Here is a 25333-nt window from a genome sequence, read left to right as displayed (position 1 = left end):
TGGGTTATTTCCTATTTTGCCTTTAGTTTGGGCAGTTATTGGTCATTGTTCCTGGGTTTTCTATGTTTTGGGGTTTTGTATTCATTCATCACGTATTAGGTCTGTCTTATTGTGTTGTCATGTTTAGTTTTCAGTGTTTCCTGTTTTATTCTGACAGTGTCATGTGTTCTTTGGTCATTGTATTTAGTTTCACTCTCTCTTGGTCCTGTCATTAGGGTTATGTTTGTCAGCTGTTCCCCCATGTGTCTTCACTTCCCCTGATCAGCTCTTGTATGTATTTAAGCCCTTTGTTTTCTGCATGTCATTGTCGGGTCGTTTGTTATGTTGACCTTAGCCTTAGTTTTCGTCTTTGCCTGTTTATTTTCTCCACAGTTATAGTTTTTGGTTTTAGTACCTCTTAGTGTTTTGCCAGTTTGTTTTGGTTTCCTGGTTTATCCCTGCCGTCATTTAAATAAAGCTTCACTTTTCTGTTTAACCTTACAACTCCTCGTCATCATCTGCTTTTGGGTCCTGTTTCCACACACATCGGCGCACCCCGCCGTGACAATTTTTTTTCATGAGGTATCATCGTTTCAGTAGCAAAACTGCAGCGACTCACAGTCTGTGACAGAGGATGGATTTTTATGGAATAGGTGGCTGTTCAAACCAAGACAGAGCATGTGAAAGTTCTCGTTCAGCTTCCATCATCTCAGTAACATTTACGTCGTAGAAATGCTCAAATGTGTTTTTCATTCTGGAAATTTTCTGTGCGTGTTTTGTACTTCTGAATTTTTATGATGGGTTAATATTCTATAAAAAATAAACGAGGTAAATAAAAAGGCTCCAAGTTACAACCTTCTTCTATAAAAATATTCAGAGTATGAAGGTAAAATTTGAATGACTTCAGTTGGGAATAGATGGTACACATGATAAATATATACCAGATAATCATAAAGCATGTGAACCCCATAATAATAATTTTTTCTCAAAGTGCCTGTAGAATTGGGTGTTGGAAATACACTAACTTTAAATGTGCCCACTCAAACTAGATCAGAGTTAAACAACATCTTCACTTCATTCCTTTTACTGGAGTCTTTTAAATGCTCATGAAGCTGCTGTGGAATCAGTCAGGCGACAAGTGCTCTGACACCTCCAGGAGTCACGAGGAAGAAAAAATTCATTTTTCTAAACATGCCACAGTCGGCCTGAGCGCATATATAAAATGCAGAACAGCCTGAAGGATATTTTTTACTGGGATTAAGAGGAGTTTGTAGCTAGTTATATGGCCTGTTATGTGCTCATAATCAAAGCGGCGCACATCCGCTGAGGTGAGCTGTAACATCAAAACTAATTGCACAGATAAACCAGCAGTGTGCGCCATAACAGAGTTGTTTAGTGTGATCCCGGCGCAGAGGAGCAGAGCTGCCCCACAGATCAATAGTCACGTTTAGAGCTTTGCTCTTACAAAGCTCGATAGGAGATGCACGACTGAGCCGCAGCTCTAAGGTGGCGCCTGATCGATGCCGCTGTTAAATGCTGATTAATACCCATAGCTGCTGATGAAGATGAATGATGGCAGCAGCCAGAGTGATGGTGGAAGGACATGGATTTTGCCCCAAATCTCCTGTTTTCCTATTAGCCTTCCCCTTTCTGTCTGTGCATCCCTGTGCGGCTCTCTGGACGCCTCGCTGCGTCTCCTCCTGTCCTATCTTTATTAAGCTCGGTCCTCAGTTACAGAGGTTCATCTCTGCTGTGTTTGTGTGAGACGGTTATTGATTTTACAGCTGGATGGATGAATAGTGCCACAAGTCCGGGCTGCACTTTTCTTCTCTGTGTTGTTATCAGGTCCAGTTGTGCCACCTGTTTTCAGAGTGGTTTACACATTAAAAAAGGATTCTTCTCTCCTTTGTCTCGATGATTCTCTCTGACTGTTATCACTTAAGAGTTTCCATGTCTGTTACCTTTTGGGATTTTTGCATGACTGGACTCGTCTCAGTGTCCCACAAATAATTCATAATGACATTTTAACAATTATTTAAATTTTAATATTTTTATGACAGAGACATTCATGGTGAAAAGTAAAGAAAAAAACAGACGGTGTCACGTCAAAACCACCAGAAGTTTTTGTTTTTCTGCATTTAAAACAGAGCCTCTAAAACATTGCAGTCAGTGCATTTAAAGAGGTGAAATAAAAGCTAAATGGACTTAAATCGGTGTTTGAGCATAATCAGATGCATCAAGGGAGGTTGATGCAGAGTTGATATATTTTTCTGTTTTATGCATTTCTGCGGGTAGATAAATTTTCCTGTTTATTTTATTCTGATGGCTCACCCCTCTTTGCCGCAGTGTGTGCTGAAGTTACCGGTGTCATTTCAGACTGTGATCAAAAGTCTCCCAATAAGGAGCTTGCTAAACCAGGAAGCATCTCACTTCACTGACAGATAATCCGGTAGTGTGCGCTGCTTCTGCACCCAGGAGCACCTACGCCTCTGTCCCTGTAGTGATCGCAGAAGATCCAAGATTGTGATGGAGGATTCAGCAGTGTAGGGTTAATGTTATGAAAGCAGTGGCGTGCAGTGACTTTTACAGAAGTGTAACGTGCCATTTTGTGCCGCCTGTCTTTTATTCTTTTAAATATGCTGACAGCCTCCTGCAGTTTGCTTCACTCTGTGTGGATTTCTTCATCTTTCTGCACTCATTCCTGGCTGAATAATTGTAAAATATTATTAACTGTATAATTAAATAAATAGCTACTATGTTACCAAAAAATGCTGTTAATTTTTTTTTTATTCCTTTAGCGAAGGAAGCAATAAAACACTATTAAAACACCTCACTATACATAAAACTGTATTATTCACAAACTGTAGGTAAAGTATAAAAACTAAAAATAATCTTTGTGCAGCAATTTGTTGCCAATCAGGGTTTTACTGATAAATATTACTGCTGCAAAATAACAGCTGAATCCAAAGGCTCAAGCACTCTGTGACATGGTTAACTAGTTTTCATTAATAACCTTTTTTCTGATGAAAACAACAAAGTGATTAAATAAAAATAAATGCACAAAGGCAAAACTATGATAAAATCGCTACTTTCATCAACGAATAAAAACTATAAAATATTCAGATCCGACTTTAGAAGTGATCCAATCAGAAGTGATTTCCTTGTACAGCTGATCACATTTGAAACATCCATCCATTCTCTTCCACTATCCCAGCTGTCTTAGGGTGAGAGGCAGGGTACACCCTGGATGCTTGCCACTCTCTCGCCCTTCAGTTTTTTTTTTCAATCCTTGGGAGGAAGAGAACAGTAGACACATGGATACATATACAGATGCTGTTTAAACTCTGTGAGCCCCTCCAGGGAACACACTAAATTCTTTACACTTTTTGGTCAACCGTATCATTCATCTACTATAATCTTATGATATTCAGTCAACTAAAACAATACCCACATTCTAACTAAAGCTAAATCAAAATTTGCTCTTAAAATTAACCCTGCAAACCATCAACACTGACAGCACTGTTCTTCATAGTGCTGCATTTAAGAGCCACAATCAGTTCAGCGTTGAGGTTTTTCTGTTGAAAAGACTCCATCGGTGCTGGAAAATAGTCAGTTAATGTAACTCTGATGTGGTCAGGATGAGGCAGGGGTGACCAAACATTTGCCCTTTGTTTGCAAAAATGTTCTGCCCAAATCTGAGCTGCTTCATGTCACATGCCACTGCTTCATTTGGACTATTTTAGGGGATTTGGGCCAGCACAGCCTAGAAGTATGAAAATGAGAACATGTACAAGCAGCCTGTGGCTTTGTTGATGTAATGAACCTAGTGCAGCCCTGCCCAGAGGCTCTTTGGGATAAGTAGGTCTGGATGCCATCTGGTCTGCTCAGCCTGTTGAGCAGCTTCATGAAGCTCAGACTGAAGAAGGACTGTGTGTCAGATCTGAACATAAAAATACCTTAAACCGTGTGTACATTTGAACAGAATCAGTGGTTACCTCGAACTAGTGAGCTTTACTGTGTGTGCATCTCAAAAGTAGTGTAGTTGTTTTCCACTACATCTAGAACATCCCAATGAGCAGGACTGATTCGTTTGTCTCTCACAATTCAAAAATACACCCCTCTTATTTGGTGACAATGCTGACAAAGCCTGGCACAAAATCACAGTATGTTTAGTGCAACTGTATCATTTTGTTGATAGAAGTCAGTGATGATGTGATTTTTGGTTACGGTTAAAGGAAAACCTTTAGTGACTGGAAACAGGAAACAAACACTCTTCTGTTTCAAAGTCTGCTGAGCCATCCATCCACCTTCCAACATTAACCTGACATTCTCTGTTATTTGATTCAGAATAATTAAAACATGAACAAATGACCCAGTTTGTCCCAAGAAGACTGCACATGTCCAATCTTTAACATTTTATGTAATGAATACAAATAGTTTTCCAACATCAGGTTGGAAGAATATCCTCTTCCAATCATTTCTAAGCTCTTTATTCTTGCTCTCTCCTCAGATCTGATTATGACATGGAGTATGACAAATACCCGGATGACTGCTATAACCGGTAAGTCCATGAATGGTTCATAGAACTGCTTTTTAAATGGGGGAGACCCCAAGAAGGATCAATGATCAGTGATCTATACAAAGTTAAATGTGTGTTGTTCAGTTGCACTGGCACTTTGGTAAAGTTCAGTTTGGTTTGTTGCCACTCAAACAAAAAACACTGCATTTTCAAATTTTAACTCAAAACTGAACCTTTTTCTAAACCTGTCCAAGTAGTTTTGGTGCCCCAAACTCAGCCCACACAGTCGCAATCAACTATGGAAAACAGCGGCTGGAGCTTGTGACATGACCAAAAATGATTACCATATGCAATGAACTTGTGACCTTGTTGCTTTTGAAATGTTTGCATCAAAGAAACAATTTGTCTGCATTTATAAATAAGACGGCAGTTATCTGCAGACCCTCGCCAATCTTTCTGTGTGTGTGCAGTCAGACTGGGAGGGACTGCAACTGTTTGGAGACAGGTTGCTTCTTGGCAGGTAATCCGTGCAGTCACATGGTGGTTGACACTGATTGCCCTTCAGAGGTGAAGGTTGTTGCATTTCCAACTTCTGGATGACCAGAAGCGGCTCTTTCGGCTCGGCTCACTAAAAACAGATGGCTCTTTCGTTTATATATAAATATATACGGGGGCCTCTAGAGACAAAGCATGTACAAACTCCAAAACACAACGGGTGTGTGTGTGTGTATCTATATATATATATATATATATATATATATATATATATATATATATATATATATATATATATATATATATTAGGGGTGCAACGATACATAAAATTCACGGTTCGGTTCGATACTTTGGTGTCACGGTTCGATATTTTTTCGATACAAAAAAATGTTCATGCCTTTTTAAATTTGTAATTTATTAAGATCATAAATATTTATTTTAACTCAAAAATACAGTTTTTAAATTAAATGTTGCTGAAACAACAAAATAATTAAAAAAAAATAAAAGAGTTTGGAAACGAGTTTATTACAGAGAAATGTCCTTTTTCAAAATAAAAGCTATGCTATACCCTTCTTCTGGGGTATATTCTAGGGAGCATATTGAACATATCAGGTCCCCATAAAATGAACCACTCTTTAATGGACCTCCCCTTACACTCATCTTCTGGAGTGCTAGCACTTAGCTGCATATACAACAAAAACAACTTAAATAAAAGATCCACTTAAATACAAACTAAAACATAGTTTACACAATTTCCATGTTCTTCTTCAGAAAAATTAGGATGTCCACATGTTCTGCTGACAGTACAGATCTGCTTGCTGTGACAATGTCACCTGCTGTGGAAAACACCCTCTCATTTGGGACAGAGGTTCCAGGTGCAACCAAGTAACACTGTGCCAACTTGGAAAGATGAGGGTAGAAGCTGTGATGTTCCTGCCACCATCTCAGTGGGTTATCATCTGTGGGAATGCAGTCTGCTAAACTGTACAAGTTAATTTCCTCCTCTGCCACTTCGGCTGCAGACCTGGTCCTTGGCTCCTGTGCCATGAACAGTTCTCCAAACAACTCCTTCATGGCCGACTTTTTCTCTGGTGGAGATGCTGTTGGGGAATCTGAAGAGTTTGCTGCTTGAGTCTCTGCGGAGCTCGCAGTTTCTGTTGTGCCTGCAGCTTGGTCCTGAGGAAATATAAACAACCAAACTGTTGTATTTGTTTAAATAATATTATAAATTTTTATATTTATAAATCAAGCAGTAGCAAAATAAAATTTCAAAAATGAAAAAAAAAAAAAAGTACTTGTTCAATGCTCAGGACAAGCTCTGTGGTGCGTGCTCCATAGACTCTCAGCTGAGTGACATCATCCAAGTGTCACAGGGACTTGAATCGTGGATCTAAAGCTGTGCACTTGTGTAGGTAATTCTGAAGGACACGATCAGCGTATCTCTGCTCCAGGTTCTCCCTGATGTTGTTTTTTTTTTTTACATTTCTCACTGCTGGGCTGTCATCACCAGACTGCGCCATAGAGTTCAGGATGTTCATTTTAAGTGGCAGGATCATGGAAGCTGTTGGAGATGACGCTTCACACATCATGACTGCCACAGTTTTTAGGGTTTTCATGACTGTAACAGGATTTTCAGACAGTGCATGTTCTTCCTGAGTTAGATTCTGAATGTACTTCATACTCTTCTTCACAGTGTTGTCGGCCATAGCAGCATACACTGCTTGCTGTTCAAGGTATCTTTCCATCATATCATGAGAAGAGTTCCACCTAGTTGGAACATCTTGAATCATTTTTTTTTCACCAAGCTGTAGCAGTTGCTGTTTTTTCTTAAACACATTGCATCCTGTTGTGCTTCTGTGAAAGGAGACAATTCTTCTTATCTTTGCCAGGAGATGGGAAACCTTCTGCACTGCCATTCCTTTCTGAGCAGCTATATTAATAGTATGCGCAAAACATCCGATTTGTGGCCCCAGTCCAGCAGCTGTGACGGCATTAACTATGTTCTTAGCATTGTCAGTAGTTACAGGTATTATCACATATGGTTGCACTAACTTCCAATCTTCCCCAGCTTCAGACAGACCTTTGGCTAAGTCGTTAGTGGTGTGACTTTTGACCAGGTGTGTCTGCAAAACACAGTTTATCATCTGCCATTCCGGACAGTCAGGTAGCTCTGTGTAGCTCTTGACGTCCAGCCGTCTGTGTTTAGAGCAACAGCGGGTGCTGCTGACACTGCCATCTCTAATTTGGCTTTTGTCTCCTTGTACATAGCAGGAACTGCGGTATCAGTGAAATAGGTTTGTGAAGGAATACTGTAACGGGGCTCAAGTACTCTCAGCATTTCCTGAAACCCGGTGTTTTCTACAACAGAAAAGGGTCACATGTCGACAGCAATAAAAGTAGCAATTGCCCTGTCGATCTTTTTTGCCCTCTTAGAATCATGTGCTAACGGCTGTCTAAATGACTCGGGTAAAGTTTGTAGCATGCGTGCTTGCTGTTGTTTTTGTCTGCTTCTGCACTAGGGTGATGTCGGCTTAAATGTGCATTCATATTTGTTGTGTTCCCACCGATGTAATTAACCATGGAGTGGCACATCCGACATAACTTCACATGAAAGCCAAAATAGTTCCAAAAGCCAGATTTCAATGACGGTGGAGGAGGTTCAACTTCGGGTGGCATTGAGGCAGTTGCCATGTTGCAACGAGCTTAACTTCTGTCTTGCTAGCTTGAGTGCATGCATGTGGGCAGCGCTCAGTGGATCTGTGCTCGACAATGCAGCCTAGGCGGAGTAGTCGAACGCAGATCCACTGAGCGCTCAACACAGACAGCATCGTCAGAAGAAAAGTTGATAAAATAAATATAAAATTTTGTATCATTCAATACATATGCGTACCGAACCGAAAGTACTGTACCGAATGGTTCAATATCGATACATTTATCGTTGCACCCCTAAAATATATACACACACATAACATATGTGTGTATATATACTAGAGATGGCACGATACCACTTTTTTATGTCCGATACCGATACCGATATCATAAATTTGGATATCTGCCGATACCGATATGAATCCGATATAGTGTTTTTTAATCAACAAAACTGTTTTTTTTAAAATATCTTGCTGCATTTTGTATAAGTTCATACTCAAGTTTAAAACAACAACTACACTAAAGCTATTCTGTTATACCTGTATCCAAAAAAAAAATGTTTCATAGTTCAGCAATACTGATCAATCTAATAAACTTAAACCTACACCATCCTCACTATTCTGGTATTTTAAAGAGTACTTAGCGTAAATATTAAGCAACAACAAAAATAAATAAATAAAAAATAGGGAACCACCCATCACGCTCCACCTCATGATGCTTAATCAACGTAATCAACCTTAATTTGATGCAGTGTGAAAAAAAAAGCACAGAAATCAATTATTTTTCAAGAAATATTAAATAGATTCAACATCTTTCTTCAACAAAATTGCAGACTGCACAGATGGTACCTTCCCAAAGGAAAAAGTACTATAGCTTACTAGGGTATATATATATATATATATATATATATATATATATATATATATATATATATATATATATATATATATATATATATATATTAGACTTAATAGTCACTATATACAGTAATTGACTTCTGTTCATTTTACATCAAATTAAAACTTTGGGTGTAAGATTCAGATAATTATTTATTAAAAGCTCGACATTTTAAATGAGAATAAGAAAGAAAAGTATGTCTTTGTGCCCCCTTTTCCCTGTTAATGCCCTATCGGCCCCCCTGGCTAAACTTTGCTAGCTCCGCCCCTGCACAGTTACCAGCCGTCATGCTATCCAGACCACCGACAGGTCCCGCATGCCACAGCCGCTCTATCACGTGATGCATACTGCTCCGACGTGCTAACGTTCTGAGGCGAGTTACGGCGTGTTGCAAGTTTTGTGAGGTGCTTTCGTGATATTTAATGGATCGGATTACATTTTTTATTTTTCTCCGATATCCGATCCAGTAATTTAGGTCAGTATCGGACAGATACCGATACGTAATATCGGATCGGTCCATCTCTAATATATACATACATATATATACACATACATATATATACACATACATACATATATATACATACATATATATGTATATGCAGGGCTCTAGACTAACTTTTTGACATGGGCGCACCGGTACGCCTAACTTTAAAAATTTAGGCGTACCGGCACAAAAGTTAGGTGCACTCCAATTTTTCAACCGCATCGCTTAACACCTGAGTTTTACATGTGCACTTTCTTTGGGGGGGAAGTCCATACAGACAATATTCATTTCTAAATTATTAACTAACAAACTTGTGCTTAAAGTGCTCAATATTGTAGAAAATGTTAAACGTAATCATCATCTTGGCCTCCTCTGACGACCTGTTTGCTGCTGTCTGTTGCTGAAAGGCAGTGGGGAGAGGGGACACTCGGGCAGTGCATTTATTGCAGCATATTGTTAGGATGCCTGGGTCGTTGACCCAGGGTTTTTGAGTTTATTATATTATTTATAATTTCTAGTCTTTGGTTTCTTTGAGTTCTGTCTTATGGTTTATGTCTCTGTCTTCTCTAGTTGCTCTGTCTCCCCTGTCAGCTGTATCCCCTTGTCTAGTTCGCGTCTCTGTGTATCCTTAGTTGCTATATCCCCGTGTCCAGTCAGTGTCTGTGTCTGCCCTGGTCCCACATCTCTGTTCCCTCTGTTGCAGTGCATGCGAGTCTGTGTCTTTAGTTCAGTCTGTGTTGTGTTTCCTGTTTTACTTTGAAGGTCTCTGTCTTATCTCAGTGTGTTCAGATTACGCTTCCTTGTCTCGTCAGTTCTGATTTGCCCCAGCTGTGTTTCCCTCCTGTTGTCCATTCCCTGATTGCTCCCTCTATGTATTTAAGCCCTGTGTTTCAGTTTGTCATTGTTGCGATCTACTCTTATCTACCCTCACTTATGCTGTGTGTTTTGGTTTTTCCCTGCCTGCGTTAATGTTTGTACTTTGGAGGTTTGTTACTTTGAGTTCAGCATTAAAGCTGTTTTTTTGAGTTCACGTCTGTCTCCGGAGTCTGCACTTTGGGTCCTTCTCCTGCCTGCACACAGCCGTCACATAACACATATAATGTGTTTCCTGGGTACACTGTGCTTTTTCAGCATTCAAAGATTGATGGCACCGTGTCAGAGCACTGGCTATGAATTTCAGACAGATCAGGCTCACTAGGGCTGGGTATCATCACTGATTTCTATAATCCATTCGATTCCGGTTCTCAAAGTCCTGATTTGATTCAATTTAGCCTCAGACAGTCAGAAATATTATAATTCTGATCATTTATCAGTATTGATACATGAGACTTCATCAGAATTGTGAACATCACAGCAGATACCTTTGTGTGAAAGTAACTGAGAATAAAACACAGAAAAACATGAAGGAGATTTTCCTGGTCTGGCTTTTTATAGCAGATAACCTTAAAAATATTCTGCAATATTCTGCAATTTTGCACAATTTTAATAAGTTTAAATTTCTTCAGTATTGAACAGCAGAAATTAGGCTTTCTTGTCCAAGGACATTTAAGTGAAAAAAGAAAAAGACAGCGCTGTAAACAACGGTAGACTGGTGGGTAATAAGCGAATGAATAATGCAGAAAACAGAGATTTGAGACGGGAAACTGTTCCTGAAGTACACACAGAGAGAGAGAGCTGTGCAGGAAGTGTGATTTTTATCGTGGTGGAAGCAAAACAGCAAAAGTCAGAGGGAATTCATGACGACATTTATCAAATGTGAAGCACAGTTTGCTGCTTCTTTTGCTGCTGGCTCGGCGAATTTTGGTTGGAGAGACAAAACCTGCAGCTCAGAATCAGCACAAAAAAGACGTAAACACAGAGCGGACCCGACGCATCAGAATCGCTAAGCTCCGACAGCGTGTCCGTGTACGGGCCGTCGGGTGAGAAAGCAGTTTAATCTGCACTGGTCACTCCACTTTATTGTCATTGATATTTATATTTAAAAGTGCAATACTGTAATTTTCTGCTGCTCATTCCTGTGCAATATCCCATCTGCCCTCCCGTCATATTTCTTTTCAAGATTTTCTTATTTAATCACTAGTGTACATATATTTATATTTATAGATACATATATATTTAGTAATCTTTTCTCTTTTACCATGTCTCTCTAATATTTTGCTCCTTACTATTTTTCTATTTTCTTTATTATTTTATTTTATTTTATTATATTTTCTCCTACTGTACCATGCTGCTGAGTGACTGCTGCTCGTCAAACACATTTCATTGCAATGTTGACCCTGTGCTAACTTGCATATGACAAATAAAACTGAAAACTGAAACTGAGAGACAAAGCTGATTCTGATGCGTCGGGTCCACTCTGTGTTTACGTCTTTGTGTGGATTCGTTAATGAATTGATATCGCTTTATTCAAGCTACTCACCTCTCTCTTCCACCTGCACTTTCAACTGGACCACGGCCAATCAGAGGTCCCGCCCCTGACTATCTCTGATTGGTTTAGTCCATGATAGGGGCATAATGTGTGTCTGTTGTTGACCACACGGAGAGTTGCAGAGATATTTAAGTTGGTCGCACAGGTGCGACCAAATATTTATTTTTAGTCGCACCACTGAAAAATTTGGTCGCATATGTGACCAAATTGTTCGCACTCTAGAGCCCTGATATATATATATATATATATATATATATATATATATATATATATATATATATATATACAGTGTGCGAGTGAATGGTTGTCTGTCCCTATGTGTTAGCCCTGCGACAGACTGGCGACCTGTCCAGGGTGTACCCCGCCTCTTGCCCTATGACAGCTGGGATAGGCTCCAGCGCCCCCCGCGACCCTGAAAAGGATAAGCGGTAGCGAATGGTTGGATGGATGGATATATATATATATATATATATATATATATATATATATATATATATCAGGGCTCTAGAGTGCCTACCTGAAGGAGATTAGGAATCTGGAGAACTGGTGCCAGAGGAACAACCTCCTTCTAAACGTCAGTAAGACAAAGGAGCTGATAGTGGACTTCAGCACTAAGCAGGAGAGGAACTACCAGACCCCCGTCATCAACGAGTGCCCAGTGGAGAGAGTGGACAGCTTCAAATACCTCGGAGTTCACATCACGCAGGACCTGTCATGGTCCTGTCACATCAACACCGTGGTGAAAAAGGCCCGACAGCGTCTCTACCACCTCAGACGCTTGAGAGACTTCCAACTGCCCTGCAAGGTGCTCAGGAACTTTTACTCCTGCACCATAGAGAGCATCCTGACGGGAAACATCTTAACCTGGTTCGGGAACAGCACCATGCAGGACAGACGAGCTCTACAGAGGGTTGTGCGGTCAGCTGAGCGCACCATCCGCTCCGAGCTCCCTGACCTGCACTCAATCTACAGCAGGCGGTGCTGGACCAAGGCCAGGAAGATCGTGAAGGACCTCAGCCATCCCAACAACAGACTGTTCTCTCTGCTGAGGTCAGGAAAGCGATTCCGCTCCCTGAAGACCAACACAGAGAGACTGAGGAGGAGCTTCTTCCCGCAGGCGATACGGTCTCTCAATCACACCACCACACAGTACTGACCCACACATATGGTTCTTACACACACACTGGACTTTCTGGACTTTGGTTTTGCACAACACTGGTCACTATATTCTTCATTTCCGGTTAATACTTGTACAGCTGCTGTTATTGTGTATATATTTATTTATATTTATATTTCTTCATACATTCTTATATATTTCTATACTGTGTATTGTGTATTTTGCTGTACAGTTATTTTATTTTCAACTTTAATTTATATATTTATCTTTATCTTATTCTTCCCAGTTAAATTTACCCTTCATTCTAATTTGTGTTGTACAGTTATTTCATTTTTAACCTTAATTTATATTTTATTCCTTCCTAGTAAAATTTACCCTTTTTAATTTTTCATATTTATTTCCTATCTTATTCATAGCCTTTTCCTTTTTTGTTTTCTTTAGGTCACGAGCAGTTGTCCAAGCATTTCACTACATATCGTACTGTGTATGACTGTGTACGTGACAAATAAAATTTGAATTTGAATTTGATTTGAGATATATATATATATATATATATATATATATATACACACACACACACACACACACACACACACACACACACACACACACACACACACACACACACACACACACACAGTGGGGCAAAAAAGTATTTAGTCAGCCACCGATTGTGCAAGTTCCCCCACTTAAAATGATGACAGAGGTCAGTAATTTGCACCAGAGGTACACTTCAACTGTGAGAGACAGAATGTGAAAAAAAAATCCATGAATTCACATGGTAGGATTTGTAAAGAATTTATTCGTAAATTAGGGTGGAAAATAAGTATTTGGTCACCTCAAACAAGGAAAATCTCTGGCTCTCACAGACCTGTAACATCTTCTGTAAGAAGCTTTTCTGTCCCCCACTCGTTACCTGTATGAATGGCACCTGTTTGAACTCATCATCTGTATAAAAGACACCTGTCCACAGCCTCAAACAGTCAGACTCCAAACTCCGCCATGGCCAAGACCAAAGAGCTTTCGAAGGACACCAGGAAAAGTATTGTAGACCTGCACCAGACTGGGAAGAGTGAATCTACAATAGGCAAGCAGCTTGGTGTGAAAAAAATCAACTGTGGGAGCAATCATCAGAAAATGGAAGACATACAAGACCACTGATAATCTCCCTCGATCTGGGGCTCCACGCAAGATCTCATCCCGTGGGGTCAAAATGATCATGAGAACGGTGAGCAAAGATCCCAGAACCACACGGGGGGACCTGGTGAATGACCTGCAGAGAGCTGGGACCAAAGTAACAAAGGTCACCATCAGTAACACACTACAACGGCAGGGAATCAAATCCCGCAGTGCCAGACGTGTTCCGCTGCTGAAGCCAGTGCATGTCCAGGCCCGTCTGAAGTTTGCCAGAGAGCACATGGATGATACAGCAGAGGATTGGGAGAATGTCATGTGGTCAGATGAAACCAAAGTAGAACTTTTTGGTATAAACTCAACTCGTCGTGTTTGGAGGAAGAAGAATACTGAGTTGCATCCCAAGAACACCATACCTACTGTGAAGCATGGGGGTGGAAACATCATGCTATGGGGCTGTTTTTCTGCCAAGGGGACAGGACGACTGATCCGTGTTAAGGACAGAATGAATGGGGCCATGTATCGTGAGATTTTGAGCCAAAACCTCCTTCCATCAGTGAGAACTTTGAAGATGAAACGAGGCTGGGTCTTCCAACATGACAATGATCCAAAACACACCGCCCGGGCAACAAAGGAGTGGCTCCGTAAGAAGCATTTGAAAGTCCTGGAGTGGCCTAGCCAGTCTCCAGACCTCAACCCCATAGAAAATCTGTGGCGGGAGTTGAAAGTCCGTGTTGCTCGGTGACAGCCCCAAAACGAGAAGATCTGCATGGAGGAATGGGCCAAAATACTAGCTACTGTGTGTGCAAACCTGGTAAAGACCTATAGTAAACGTTTGACCTCTGTTATTGCCAACAAAGGTTATGTTACAAAGTATTGAGTTGTATTTTTGTTATTGACCAAATACTTATTTTCCACCCTGATTTACAAATAAATTCTTTACAAATCCTACCATGTGGATTCATGGATTTTTTTTTCACATTCTGTCTCTCACAGTTGAAGTGTACCTCTGGTGCAAATTACTGACCTCTGTCATCATTTTAAGTGGGGGAACTTGCACAATCGGTGGCTGACTAAATACTTTTTTGCCCCACTGTATATATATATATATATTAAAATTCCCCACTCGCCCCTGTGGGCGGTCAATCCTTCAAGCTCAGGTCCTCTACCAGAGGCCTGGGAGCTTGAGGGTCCTGCGCAGTATCTTAGCTGTTCCCAGGACTGCGCTCTTCTGGACAGAGATCTCCAATGTTGTTCCTGGGATCTGCTGGAGCCACTCGCCTAGCTTGGGAGTCACTGCACCTAGTGCTCCGATTACCACTGGGACCACCGACACCTTCACCCTCCACATCTTCTCGAGCTCTTCTCTGAGCCCTTGGTATTTCTAGAGCTTCTCATGTTCCTTCTTCCTGATGTTGCTGTCATTCGGAACCGCTACATCGATCACTGTGGCCGTCTTCTTCTGTTTGTCTACCACCACTATGTCCGGTTGGTTAGCCACCACCATTTTGTCCGTCTGTATCTGGAAGTCCCACAGGATCTTAGCTCAGTCATTCTCCATCACCCTTGGGGGCATCTCCCATTTTGACCTCGGGACTTCCAGGTTATACTCGGCACAGATGTTCCTGTACACTATGCCGGCCACTTGGTTATGGCGTTCCATGTATCTCTTGCCTGCTAGCATCTTGCACCCTGCTGTTATGTGCTGGATTGTCTCTGGAGCATCTTTACACAGCCTGCACCTGGGGTCTTGCCTGGTGTGATAGACCCCAGCCTCTACGGATCTTGTACTCAGAGCTTGTTCCTGTGCTGCCATGATTAGTGCTTCCCTGCTGTCTTTCAGTCCAGCTTTGTCCAGCCACTGGTAGGATTTCTGGATATCAGCCACCTTCTCTATCTATCTATACATACCGTGCAGGGGCCTGTCCTTCCATGATGGTTCCTCACCTTCCTCCTCTTTCTTGGGTTTCTTCTGCCTGAGGTGTTCACTGAGCACGCTGTCAGTTGGGGCCATCTTCGTGATGTATTCGTGGATGTTTTTTGTCTCATCCTGGGCTGTGGTGCTGACACTCACCAGTCCCCGGCCTCCTTCCTTCCGCTTAGCGTACAGCCTCAGGGTGCTGGACTTGGGGTGAAACCCTCCATGCATGGTAAGGAGCTTTCTTGTCTTTATGTCAGTGGTTTCTATCTCCTCCTTTGGCCAGCCTATTACCCCAGCAGGGTACCTGATCACAGGCAGGGCGTACGTGTTGATGGCCTGGATCTTGTTCTTACCATTCAGCTGACTTCTCAGGACTTGCCTGACCCTCTGCAGGTACTTGGTGGTTGCAGCTTTCCTAGTGGCCTCTTCATGGTTCCCATTCGCCTGTGGGATCCCCAGGTACTTGTAACTGTCCTCTATGTCTGCAATGTTGCCTTCTGGTAGTTCAATCCCCTCAGTTCTGACTACCTTCCCTCTCTTTGTTACCATCCGACTACACTTCTCCAGTCCGAACGACATTCCAATGTCATTGCTGTATATCCTAGTGGTGTGGATCAGTGAATCGATGTCTCGTTCACTCTTGGCATACAGCTTGATGTCATCCATGTACAGGAGGTGGCTGACAACTGCTCCGTTCCATAGTCGGTATCCGTAGCCATTCTTGTTAATGATCTCACTGAGGGGGTTAAGGCCAATGCAGAACAGCAGTGGGGACAGAGCATCTCCTTGGTAGATCCCGCACTTGATGGTGACTTGTGCTATGGGCTTGAGGTTGGCCTCCAGTGTTGTCCGCCACATCCCCATTGAGTTCCTGATGAAGGCTCTCAGGGTCCTGTTGATCTTATATAGTTCTAGGCATTCCAGGATCCAGGTGTGGGGCATTGAGTCATAGGCCTTCTTGTAATCAATCCAGGCATTGCACAGGTTGGTCAGTCTGGTCCTGCAGTCTCGGCTGACTGCTTGGTCTGCCAGTAGCTGGTGTTTTGCGCCTCTGGTATTCTTGCCCATACCTTTCTGTGCCCCGCTCATGTATTGACCCATGTGCCTGTTCATCTTAGCCGCTATGATGCCTGACAGGAGTTTCCATGTGGTGCTGAGGCAGGTTATTGGTCGGTAGTTGGAGGGGACCGGTCCCTTCTGGGGGTCCTTGAGGATCAGGACTGTCCGGCCTTCGGTTAGCCATTCCGGGTGTCTCTCGTCAACTAGCAGCTGGTTCATTTGTGCTGCCAGGCGCTCATGGAGTGCAGTCAGCTTCTTCAGCCAGTAGGCGTGAACCATGTCAGGGCCTGGTGCTGTCCAACTCTTCATACTGGAGACCCTTTCTTGGATATCTGCCACTGTGATGGTTACTGGACCCTGTTCGGGGAGGTCGCTGTGGTCTGCCCTCAGATCCACTAGCCACTGAGCATTGCCGTTATGGGTTGCGTCCTTCTCCCATATGCTCTTCCAGTATTGCTCCATCTCCAGCCTTGGTGGTGCTGTTCTCTTATTGTTCCCTTGCCACTGAGAGTACACCTTTGCTGGTTCATTTACCTGTTACTACCACACACCAAGTCCGGTCATTGGTACTTCCTGGCTTGTCTAGAATCAGAATCAGAATCAGAATCAGAATACTTTATTGATCCCTGGGGGAAATTATTTTTTGTTACAGTGCTCCATTTTAAACCAACATTAAGACAAGACAGACAATACGCTAACTAAGAATAGTACAATATATACATATATATACATACATACATACATAAGTCACTTATAAATAAATATTTGGAAAAGAAACATGTGTAGTTGTAGCAGCAAACAGTGTGTTAAGTGGATGCGTTGTACAGGGAGATGGCCACAGGCAGGAATGATTTCCTGTGTCGTTCAGTGGTGCTTTTCGGTAATCTCAGTCTCTCACTGAACGAGCTCCTGTGACTGACCAACATGTCATGGAGTGGGTGGGAGGTGTTATCCAACATTGTCTTTATCTTGGACAGCATCCGCCTCTCCGACACCACCTTGAGGGAGTCCAGCTCCATCCCCACAACATTGCTGGCCTTACGGATCAGTTTATTAAGTCTGTTGGCATCTGCGACCCTCAGCCTGCTCCCCCAGCATGCAACAGCATAGAGGATCGCACTGGCCACCACAGACTCATAGAAAATCCTCAGCATTTTCTGGCAGATGTTGAAGGACCTCAGTCGCCTCAAAAAATAGAGACGACTCTGGCCCTTCCTGTAAAGTGCTGTGGTGTTTTTAGCCCAGTCCAGTTTATTGTCAATGTGTACTCCAAGGTATTTATAGTCCTCCACAATGTCAACACTGACCCCCTGGATTGAAACAGGGGTCAAGTGTTTCCTGGTCTTTCTGAAGTCCACGATCAGTTCCTTGGTCTTTGCCACGTTGAGCTGCAGATGATTCTGCTCACACCACGTGACAAAGGAGTCGACCACAGCCCGGTACTCTGTCTCATCATCCCTGCTGATGCATCCAACCACCGCAGAGTCATCAGAAAACTTCTGAAGATGGCAGGTCTCTGTGCAGTGGCTGAAGTCTGTGGTGTAGAGGGTGAAGAGGAAGGGGGAGAGGACAGTCCCCTGTGGTGCCCCTGTGTTGCTAATCACCTTGTCAGACACACACTGTGGGAGACGTACATATTGTGGTCTTCCTGTCAGGTAATCAACAATCCAGGACACCAGAGAAGCATCCACCTGCATCGCTGCTAACTTATCACCCAGGAGGGTCGGCCTGATGGTGTTGAAAGCACTGGAAAAGTCAAAAAACATGACCCTCACAGTGCTCGCCGGCTGGTCCAGATGGGTGTAGACACAATTGAGCAGGTAGATGATGGCGTCCTCTGTTCCGAGACGAGGCTGATAAGCGAACTGAAGGGGATCCAGATGTGGTCTTACTATGGGTCGCAGCTGGTCCAGGATGAGCCTTTCCAGGGTCTTCATGATGTGGGAGGTCAGTGCCACGGGCCTGTAATCCTGGGGGCCACTGGGACGAGGCGTCTTTGGTACAGGGACGAGGCATGATGTCTTCCACATCACCGGGACCCTCTGCAGACTCAGACTCAGCATAAACAGTTTATGAAAGACTCCACACAGCTGGGGGGCACAGGCCTTGAGGACAAGGGGACTCACTCCGTCTGGTCCAGCAGACTTGCCTGAGTGAAGTCTCCTCATTTGCATCTCAACCTGGTATTGAGTGAAGGTGATGGGTGGGGGAGGGGTGTCAGGAATCTCACAGGAGGCAACATGTGAAGAGAGAGGCTGGCACAGTGGTGTGGCTCTGGATTCCAGGCTGACTGCAGGTGAGGTTGTGGGGGTGGGAGCAGACACTGTGGTGTCGAATCTATTGAAAAACAGATTCAACTTGTCGGCTCTATTCTCACCTCCCTCAGCTCCCCTGCTGTTGGTTGGCCTGAATCCAGTGATGGTCTTCATGCCCCTCCACACCTCTCTCATGCTGTTCTGCTGGAGTTTCCACTCCAGCTTCCTCCTGTAATTGTCCTTAGCCTCTCTGATCTTGTCCTTTAGTAACACCTGGACCTTCCTCACCTCCTCTTTGTTGCCCCCTCTGAAAGCCCTCTTCTTGTTGTTGAGGAGGGCTTTGATGTCCTTAGTCACCCACGGCTTGTTATTTGGGTAACAATGAACAGTCTGAGCTGGAACAATGGAGTCGGTGCAGAAAGTTATGTAGTCTGTGATACACTCAGTAAGCCCATTGATGTCCTCGGCGTGAGGCTCACAGAGTGTTTCCCAGTCGGTCACCTCGAAACAGCCCTGTAGTTCCGCTATTGCCTCCTCTGACCACCTCCTAACAGTCCTGGTGGTCACAGGTTCCCTCCTCACAATTGGCACATAGCGGGGGGTGAGGTGAATCAGGTTATGATCTGACCTACCAAGTGGGGGGAGGGAGGAGGAGCTGTATGCATCCTTGACGTTAGCATACAGTAAGTCTAAAGTTTTCTCTCCCCTGGTGGGACAGTCCACATATTGTTTGAATGTTGGTAGTGTATTGTCCAGTGATACATGGTTGAAGTCACCCGAGATCACAATAAAGGCACTCGGGTGCGGAGTCTGTAGCCGAGCTATGGCAGAGTGGATAGTGTCACATGCAGCTGTGGGATTAGCAGAGGGGGGAACATAAACAGCCACCAAGATGACGTGAGAAAGCCACTAGGTGAGAAAAGTTAAACACTGCTCCTAGCATCCTGGAGCACTTCCGTTGCGGTTTGGAGTTTGTAAGAGCTTCGGAGTTTGTACGCACTTCATCTGTAGGGGCCACCGTAAATATACTTTTATTTATGCACTCCACATGAAATGTAATAAATAAACTATAAAATACAAAAACCAACTATTTACATTTCAACTTCTAACTATTTAAATTTTCAGCTTTCTCCTTTTAAAGAAATGTAAAGTGAAACAACACAAAACACTGCAAATCACAACACAATTAAATATAAATTGAAATATGAAAACAAAAAGAGGATGCACATTCTGTCATATGGGCCTGGGATGATTTTTTTGGGAGAGTGTTTTTCTGTTTGGAATTGCATACATAGGATTCACTGCATGAATAAACTTTCTGAATCCTTTATCACCCGCAACTGAAAATAATTGTGGATGATTACTATACCTTTCTAATGTGACGATGTTGTCTCTTGTTGTTGTCCCTGGCTCTCTTTCGCTCTCTTTTCCCCCTGCTCTGTTTCTGTGCTACTGCGAGTGTAACTACCACCACTGCACCAATGCTAATGTAGTGTAACAGGTTTTCTCTGACAGCCCGGCAGATTCTGACCTAATGGCAGCATTTGACACCCTGAGAATGAAAATGACGCTCCACACAACAATTGAGCTGATATTTTTGTTTTGATGTTCCCCAAACAATTTGCTCATCAGGTCTGAACCACCTCCAATCTCACGTTTGCAGCTTTTCAGCATCTTCTAAAAGTTATTTTCAGAGTGACTCAGACTGCACTTTTACAGCTGAGAGGTGAAAATTGGTCACCCTCTGAGAACATGAATTGTCTCGACTCTTGCAAAGTGGCAAAGTGATTTCCTGTTGGTTGGCAGCCAACACAAGACTGTGGTTAGGAGAGGATCTGCTTGTCTCAGAAAGCTGTTTCATGGCTCTGGGAAAAGATAAAAATCTCAGTTTGACCTTGTTGTGCTCAAACTTAAGCCAGTTTGAAGAGGCATTTTGTGAAGAAGAGTGCAGCTGTTGGCCTCTCATCCACCAAACCACCAAACCAGCTCAGAATATTTTGCTCTATGATAAAAACAGAAATGGGCACACATTCAGCAACACAATACAGTCATAAAGAACCAAATATCAGGCACCAAACAGACAGAGAGGAGGAAATGACAGAGCTAAGCTGGGAAGATTAAAATCAAGCAGGATTATTGAAAGAGAAAAGCAAGAATGAGATAAAGATGGAAAAGAAACAGAAAGCTCAGACAGATGCATGTCAAGAGTCAAGAAAATGAAGAGAATGAAAAGAAATATAAAAAACAGAAATATGAGTAAATTACTCATAAAAAGAGACAATCAAAAACAAGATAAATGGCTGCCTCTCTCTACAACATGACAGATTGCACTATTGAGCTGAAAAACAGACCACAGTTAAAAATTTAACTGTCTTAAAACTTCAAAAAGAAATGTGTTTTTGTTCACTTGTCTCAAATGTAAGTGAACATTATGTTATGATCTGACATGCAAGTTATAGATAATGTCAGGAAAACTGTTCATCAGGAAACTGTTATAGTACTAAGTGCTAACATCTGCAGTTCACAGATGTTAGCACTTAAAAACAGGATACTATAATCATAAATATACATAGATACTGTGTAATAATGCCATCTAACAGATTGATGCACTCACTTATAATTAATGTATTAAAAGATACATAGGAGCAGGTTTGTGGAAACCATCTGTATTCTGAAGTAATCGTGTTTTACGTATGCAGTAGGTCAAAGGAGGATAAGAGGAGTTGTAGACGTTCGCGTGTCATTTCAATTTGAATCAAAAGGCATTGTGTGCACTTTCATTCTCCAGATATGAAGGATCAAAGCTTTGTTTTATCGTCTGAGAGGGTATCTTAACCAAAGAAACAAGAATGCGAAGGAAAGAGACAGCACCACCGGTATCTTAATGTGACCAAGTGGTCAGAGGGGTTATATAAAAACTAATAAAAACAACAACGCCACCTAGGGGAATTTCACCCCCAGGAAATATATATTTAAGAAAAATAGATAAAAACGAAAGAGACCCACAGATTCAAGGATGCACACCGAGGCAGGTTGGCTCCGATATTAATACAGTTTTATTTATGCTGACAAAAATAAAATGAAACATTAAGAAAATACTGAATATAGCGTCATAGTTGACAGTGTCCTAAAAGTACCATAAAACAACCATGGAACCGTGACTTACCAGTAGCTGTGGACCCAAAAGAAAACCACACGAAAAGAAAATCATGACAGCCGGCACCCAGTGCTGTACAAAGGAAAGTGTGAAAACGACCCACCACCTAAGGTACCAGGACCACTGGACCATGATCCTGATGTAGCTGCCTCAAGGTCTCAGGCTTCAGAGCCTCCGGAAGAACAAGTTGGAGGGCTTCCTCACCTCCACCCGGACGCAAAATCCAGCGATAGAGGATGCCATCCTTCTCCACCAGATGATCCCACTGATGCAGCAGAACCATGACTGGTTTAGGGACCTGACTCCTTTCCCCCCGAGAGGGCAGGGACTGCCTCCTCCAGTATACCAAGAAACCCTTCAGGAGGGGGTCAGCCTCCTGCAAAGCACGAATATCCCATGGAGAATGAGAAGGAAAGGCCCCAATCTCCGACTGAGTAATGGAGGGCAACACTGCTGGACACGGAGCCTGCTGTAGCAAAGTTGGGACAAGAGTCCCAGGCAACATGCCCTCGGCCAGGCTGGAGCTTGTCTCATACTGTCGGGAGAGAGTATCAGCATTCCTATTACTGTGGCCTGATCGATACTTAATCTCAAAATCGAAGGCCGCCAGTTGGGATGCCCATGTCTGCTCGGTGGCACCAAGCTTAGCTGAAGAGAGGTAACTGAGTGGATTGTTGTCAGTGTAATCCACACACTTCTGCCCCAGCAGGTACTCCCAGAACTTTACGGTCATGGCCCACTTGAGCACAAGAAACTCCAACTTCATGGAGCTGTAATTGTCCATGTTGCTCTCATGGGCCCGGAGACCTCGGCTAGCATAAGTCACTGGCCTAACACCACCTTCTGTTTCCTGTGAGAGAACCGCACCCAAACCACTGTGGCTGCCATCAATCTCCAAGATAAATGGGCGTGTGAAGTTGGCATACGCCAGGACAGGGGCAGACATGAGCTTCGCTTTCAGGGCCTCAAAGCTCTCCTCACACTGAGGTGTCCAGATGGCACTCAAAGTCTGTCCCAAGCCCTTCTTTGACTTGGTGCCAGCCAATTTAGCCACCACTTGATGCAAGGGAGCCGTCAATGTGGCGAACCCTTGCACAAAGCGCCGGTAATAGCTGGCGAAACCCAAAAAGGATCGCAACTCTGACACAGAACGAGGACACTGCCATTTGGCTACTGCGTCAACCTTGGCTGGATCGGTGGAGATGCCCTTGCAAGAGATGACATGGCCCAAGTAGCTAACCTTCTGCCTGAAGAAGGCACACTTTTCTAGCTTAGCCTTGAGCCCCTCTTGCTGCAGCCTTGCAAGCACCATTTCCAGCCATTGCAGGTGCTGAAAGACCGACGAGGAGAACACAATGATTTCGTCCTGGTACAGCAGTAGCGACTGGCACTGCTGCTCCCCGAACATCCTCTGCATTAGGCACTGGAAGGTACCAGGAGCATTGCACAGCCCGAATGACATATGATTCCACTTGAACAGGCCAAACGGTGTGCAAAACGCAGTCTTGGGCTTATGCTGCTCAGAAACTGGTACCCGATTGTACCTGCTGGCCAGATCGATTGTAGAAAACCAGCGTGCGCCAGCTAGCACATCCAGACTTTCCTCGATGCGAGGTAAGGGGAAGGCGTCCTTCCTCGTTTTGCTATTTAGCAAGCGGTAGTCAACACACAGATGGAGGCTTCCATCCGTCTTGCGGACGAGGACAATGAGAGAGGCATAAGGACTGCTACTCTCCCTGATTACCTGGGTCTCCAATAGCTGAATGATGTGGGCCCTGATAGCCTCATAATCAGAAGGAGGAATTCGCCTGTACCTCTGCCGGATGGGTACGTCATCAAGTAGAGGTATGTCATGCGAGATCAGATTGGTGCAGCCCAAGTCTCCCTCGTGAGCAGAGAAAACAGAGTGGTACTTCTGCAAAAGTAAAATTACCTCATGTTGTTCCAACTCAGCGAGAGCAGACAGGTCGATCGCATCCACCATGTTTGAGCAGGGTTGCTTGTGGTATGGGAGGAAACTGTGACGGGAAAGGAGTGTTCCTCGCTAACACCAGCAGGGAGGCTCACAACAGTAGCTTGGCTTATCACTCCCAAACGGGTCCACCTGGACCAAACATGGAGAGGCCAGCAACCCAACTAGCAGCCCAGACTCAGGAGGTTCAAAAAGCACGGCCTGGCCTGACAACTGCTGAGAACAGGTGGTAGCCACCAGCTGCATGATGCCACCAGGTATCCGCATGGCCCGCGGGCTCTGTACCTTGACAGTACCGACAGGGTCCTCTGGGGCTTGGGCTGCAGACTGGTGACACTGATGTAAGGCCTCCAAAACTGATCTTGGTGCCTGTGATACAAAAGGTGAATTAAACAAGGAGCCACCGAAAGCCCCAAACAGCTCTTGATAACAGCGGCGGATTACATTCATTCCTAAGATGCCAAGAACAGAGGGCGTGGCACCAGGAGGGTCCTTCACTATAAGGATCCCACAAAAGGGCATTTCCTTGCCACACAGGAGTACACAGAGCTCCAAATAGCCACTGTACGGAATGGCAAGCCCATTGGCAGCCCAAAGCTGTGCCAAAAATAAGCTCTCTGTGATGGTGGATACCATGGACCCAGTATCCATCAAACAAGGGACTGTCACCCCGCTAATCAACACATCAATCTTTGGACAAGATCATATTAGCCGACCAATCCTATCCTCTGGTGAGCCAGTGAACTCCCCACCTGAACTGTGGCTCTGCAGCTCAGAGGGCTTTAGTTTTCTGACTGGGTAGCGGGAAGGTGATTGCCAACTGCCATACGAGGGGGGCCTGAACCACTCCCTAGCAAAGTGTCCTGGCTGCTGACACTGGCGACAAATCACCGGGCCACCCCGTGAAGGACGAACACCTCTTCAGGGGTTCTGCAAAGAAACCACTGTCTCCGTGAGCTGATTTAACTGCTCTTGCTGGCGCTTTAGGAGTTCCTTTAGCCCACGCCACTCAGACTCGGGTGTACCAACAGGAGCAGACCTAGAGCTAGTGTGCACCCCACACTAGAAACCATACGCTGACGGGTTGGAATAGCCATGGTCGCGTACCCCGCCTGAAAACCCTTCTCTTTCCCAACGCGACAAACATATTTTTTAAGCACTGTCAACAACATGTTACACAAACTGCTCTCGAGGCAATATTTCTGCATTTCGCATGCCATCAGTCCCAGCATTTACTTCTGCTTTTCGCCAAAAACACGGGAGG

At 43.7% G+C, this 25333-nt stretch overlaps 1 protein-coding gene across 2 annotated transcripts in view; it reads left to right on the top strand.

The window, feature by feature from the left end:
* The window catches only part of LOC145429658 (RNA-binding protein Raly-like), a 104706-nt gene that overhangs the window by 52973 nt on the left and 26400 nt on the right, over nt 1-25333 (top strand). For both annotated transcript variants that reach the window (XM_080303390.1, XM_080303389.1), the window contains exon 5: nt 4490-4540. In XM_080303390.1, coding sequence (XP_080159516.1) covers nt 4490-4540 — 51 coding nt within the window. The remainder of the gene's footprint in view (nt 1-4489; nt 4541-25333) is intronic.

Source organism: Astatotilapia calliptera, chromosome 7 (genome assembly GCF_964374335.1).
Source record: "Astatotilapia calliptera chromosome 7, fAstCal68.1, whole genome shotgun sequence".
Taxonomy (NCBI): Eukaryota; Metazoa; Chordata; class Actinopteri; order Cichliformes; family Cichlidae; genus Astatotilapia; species Astatotilapia calliptera.
The sequence above is the reverse complement of the archived record's forward strand: the minus strand, read 5'-3'. Positions and strand labels throughout refer to the sequence as shown.